Source organism: Panicum virgatum, chromosome 9N (genome assembly GCF_016808335.1).
Source record: "Panicum virgatum strain AP13 chromosome 9N, P.virgatum_v5, whole genome shotgun sequence".
NCBI classification, from domain to species: domain Eukaryota; kingdom Viridiplantae; phylum Streptophyta; class Magnoliopsida; order Poales; family Poaceae; genus Panicum; species Panicum virgatum.
Window position 1 is genome coordinate 17,702,587 of NC_053153.1, and position 4,035 is coordinate 17,706,621.

The 4,035-nt window shown below is 46.6% G+C and overlaps 1 protein-coding gene across 1 annotated transcript; it reads right to left on the reverse strand.

Moving 5' to 3' along the window:
- Positions 1-411: 411 nt before the first annotated feature.
- Positions 412-2,732, reverse strand: LOC120688789. Its single transcript, XM_039971161.1, has 4 exons — positions 2,399-2,732; positions 2,068-2,324; positions 565-1,984; positions 412-476 (listed from the first exon to the last, which is right to left on the reverse strand). Exons 1-4 carry the CDS (start codon positions 2,730-2,732, stop codon positions 412-414), a joined length of 2,076 nt encoding a protein of 691 aa, XP_039827095.1.
- Between the last annotated feature and the right edge of the window lie 1,303 nt (positions 2,733-4,035).

Here is a 4,035-nt window from a genome sequence, read left to right on the forward strand (position 1 = left end):
TTGATAGGATAAGTACCTGCATTCTTCAGTCCTCAAATCTCTCTCCCGGTGGTCCCTCATACGGCTCGTCTGTTGGTGGCAAATACACGTACGTAGGTGGGCGATATTGCAACTGTGGAGCTCCATATGGTAGGTAGCCGTGATAATCCAAATAAGGCAATGCTGCAACTGCCTGCGGAAGTGGCGGGTTCACCACCCCTGGTGGTGGCCACAGAAAGCCCCCTGCAGGGGGAGAAGTACTGTAAGGGTTGTAGTACTGACCACTGGAGGCAGAGTTGGAGCTATCTTCATCATATGCAAGTGGGGCCTGTCGACCATGTCGCTGTGTCGATGTTGTTTGTCGTTGTGAAGTAGGTGCTCCATGATCTGTATCTTGTGTTGCATGGGTGAAGTCCTCCTCCCCAGTGAACCTTATTGTAGGAGATATACGATAACCACCACTTTCGTTGCCATTATTGCCATCACCTTCACTGCTACTGGAATCATCATCATCATCATCATCATCATCATCATCATCACCAATGTCCTCACCACCACTAGGCTCAGGTGTGGTATCGTCACTACCTAACTCCTCCTCAGTGCGTGGTTTCTTCCCTTTTCTCATTTCGGGACCAATCTTAGTCTTCCTTTTTCCCAGATGTGTGTCCCCAATTGTTTCTTCGGCCCATGTCTCCACATCTTCATCGTGACCATGAGAAGAGCCTATGTCAGTGAACATCTGGCTTGGCAATGGAGTGTCAGTGAAGTCTGAGTCTTCATCAAATGCTGGGTCTCCATTGGACCTTGATTGCTTCATCCAATCTTGAATTGCTGATGACTGCCGGTACAAAGAAAGATCCATGAAACTGCTAACTGGATCATAGTCATATGGATCGACCCCTCTAGTAGCACGTTGCAGACGCAAGCGGAGGTTGTAGTTCACAAAGACTAATTTGTCCAATTTCTGGTGGCTCAACCTATTGCGCAGTTTGGTGTGGATGTAAGCAAATGTGCTCCAGTTCCTTTCACATCCACTAGAGGCTGCACACTGCGACAACAAGCGTCGGGCGACCCTTTGCAACACTGGTGTATCTCCCCCAAATGTAGCCCACCAAGCAGCTGGTGAAGTTTTCCGGTCAATGGCCATTCGCCTAGCAATGTCACTAGAGAACTCACCTTGCTTTGTCCTGAATATTTCAAATTCCTGCAATGCAATTGCTGCTGAATTAGTATCCAACATTTTCTCCAGACCATTGCGCATTACTGCCATGAATTTCTGTGATGTGCCCAAACTGTACTGCACATAAGGGTTAAGAGCACAAGCAGTGGCCATATATGTGCCTGACATCACTGTGGTCATCCTTGCATCTATCACAGCCATGATCTTTTCAAACCGGGGGTAGTCACTGCTGAACTTGCTGGCATATGTCTGCCTCATGTTTTGATACTCCATTGTCACCTCACTCAAATTAGGTGTCTTGTCTGTGTCAGCAAATCTCAAAAACATGTACAGAGGCTCAACATCATTGATCACATACTCCATATTCGCCCACCATTCAAGACTTGTGATGCATTCGTAAATGTACCTTCCAGTTTCACTTTTGAAGTGGCGGGACCGTCGGAACTCAGGTGACACTAACCATGTCATGAACTGGTCCTTCTTCTTATACATGCTTTCAAGGAACATGTAGTTGGTCCCAAATCTTGTTACATTCCATTTGACCAACTCTCCATCGATGGCTTCCCTCATCATGTTGTGTAAACTATTGGAGTTGTAGAGCCAGCTGCAAATTCGTTGCACGCTTCGAATACAAGCATCATGCTCCGGCCACTTCCCTATGTCCTTCAGCATAAGGTTGATGGTATGGGCAAGGCAAGGCTGCCATGCAATGGTAGGGAACTCGTGACAAAGAATTTTGCAGGCTTTTTTGTAGTTCGAACCATTATCCGTGACAAGCTGAACCACATTGTGAGGCTCCACTTTCATGACCACTGCTCGTATCTCCTGCACAACATTGCCAATGTGATATGCGTATGGTTCTATATTTTATGCCAAGGTGAGAACAATGCATCGATACATGGACTTACCTTCAACAAGTATTGATGGTCCTGTATTTTGTCGGACGCATTGATGGACTTCAAGAAATACATGGTGCCACCGCTATACACCAAGAAATTAATGACCGAGTTACGCATAGGCCCCGTCCACGAATCACACATGATCGTGACTCCACATTCATCCCACTTGTTCTTCCACTTCTCTATCTCTTTCTCTATCTCCTTCACATTCTCATCCAAATATTTTCCATCTATCTCCCTCCCTGATGGTATTTTGATTCCAACACCTGCGGTCATAGAAGAGAAAGCATTAAGATCACAATGAAGGATATGTAATGTAGCTCAAAATATACATTGTTACCTTGTTTCTGGGTCTCCACGATCGCAGCTTTAAAGTATGGGTCATCGACTTTCCGGCCGGGAATACCGACAGCATGGCACGCCTTCGCCCATGCCCTCCCTAGAAGCTCTCTTGATGTCCTCCCCTTGACAGTCCATGGGCCGGTATCAATCCTTTGCTGCCGTGGAGCACTGCTCAAACCTAGGTGGTAGTCTCTAACCCTTTCGGGGACTTGTGACTGACTCCTGAACATCGAAGGCTGTGGTCCACCACTGCCTCCAACACCACCACTTCTAGATCCAGAAGCAGCTCCAGATCCGCCACCCCTCTCGTATCGTGGCCCAGCTTGCTGCATAAAGTCATACTCTTGGCGGGACTGGTGTAAGGCAGCCTGTAGCTCTGCATCCTCGTCGTGCCCCTGGCCACCCTCCTCCTCTAGGTCAGTGTGCCGCCCCCTTGCTGCTTGGTCCCTCAGCACTCTTTCTCGGGCCCTTGCTTTTGCTCTAACCTTGTTCCTGTCCAACTGCTCACTAAAGAATTCCTTAACTTCGGTCGGAACCGAAGGGCAGTCCTTCACATCTTTCCCCCTATGTGCCAAATGCTCTTTGAATCGTGTTGCTCCTCCCCCACCCTTCTCCTCCCTGCAATACTTGCATTTGAAACCACCCCCGACCTTTTGGCCATGCTCCCACACTACGTCTGGCATTATCCTACAATTACAGAAAAATAGCACGGTGTAAGTTCATGAATATCATATAGTAGCATAATGCAAGTCCATATATATAAATACTTTTATGGTTACATACTATTCTATATCACTTACTACCTAGGTGACATGAATCAATCGGCTCTTAATTTCATCAGTAATATTGAATACAACTCATATCCAAAACGTTGGAATAATTTTTTCTATACATTACATTTCACATTGTCACTAGAATATCAAACACAACTAACAAATCCTAACATTCCCTCTAACCCTAGCTTCCCCATTGCAAAAATAGTATGAAGTTCATCATTTATCAAAACTAACTCACTTAGATCAACAACAACAAGCTTCACCATCACAAAATAACATCTCATACCTTTTTTCCCGGTGTCCGCGGAAAAATCCGGCCCGAAGGGGCGGTTTTCCGCCGGGATTTCACCGAAATCCGCCCGGGATGTTGGCGGAAAACCGCCGCGCCTTCCCGGCCCAGAGATCCGGTGGATACCGGTGGATACCGGCCGAAATCCGCCGTCTTACCGCCGAAATTTCGGTCCACCACGCCGAAATCAGCTGCTTCGGCGGCGGGCGGCCTGGGGAACGCAGGAGCGACAGAGCTGAGCGACGAGGGGAGTGGGGAAAGGCCGTGGGCGGAGTCACGGGCGTTGGGTAGGTTATAAATGTTAACGGGTCTCTTAATTGTTAACGGGTCCGAACCCATTTAGTCAATTTAACCAACCAAATCAACTTATATTTCAATTATTTCAAGTGCTACTCGCTCAGAAAAATACCTAGTTTTTTATCATATTTTTTTACATATTTTTTTACAAATTTTTTTGAATTTTTAAATTTCGAAACGAAAAATCCCGAAATCTACCGAAATTTCTGTTCCCGGTGTCTAGCGAAAACGGGAAAAATACCGAAATTTCGCCGAAAATCGACCGAAATTTTG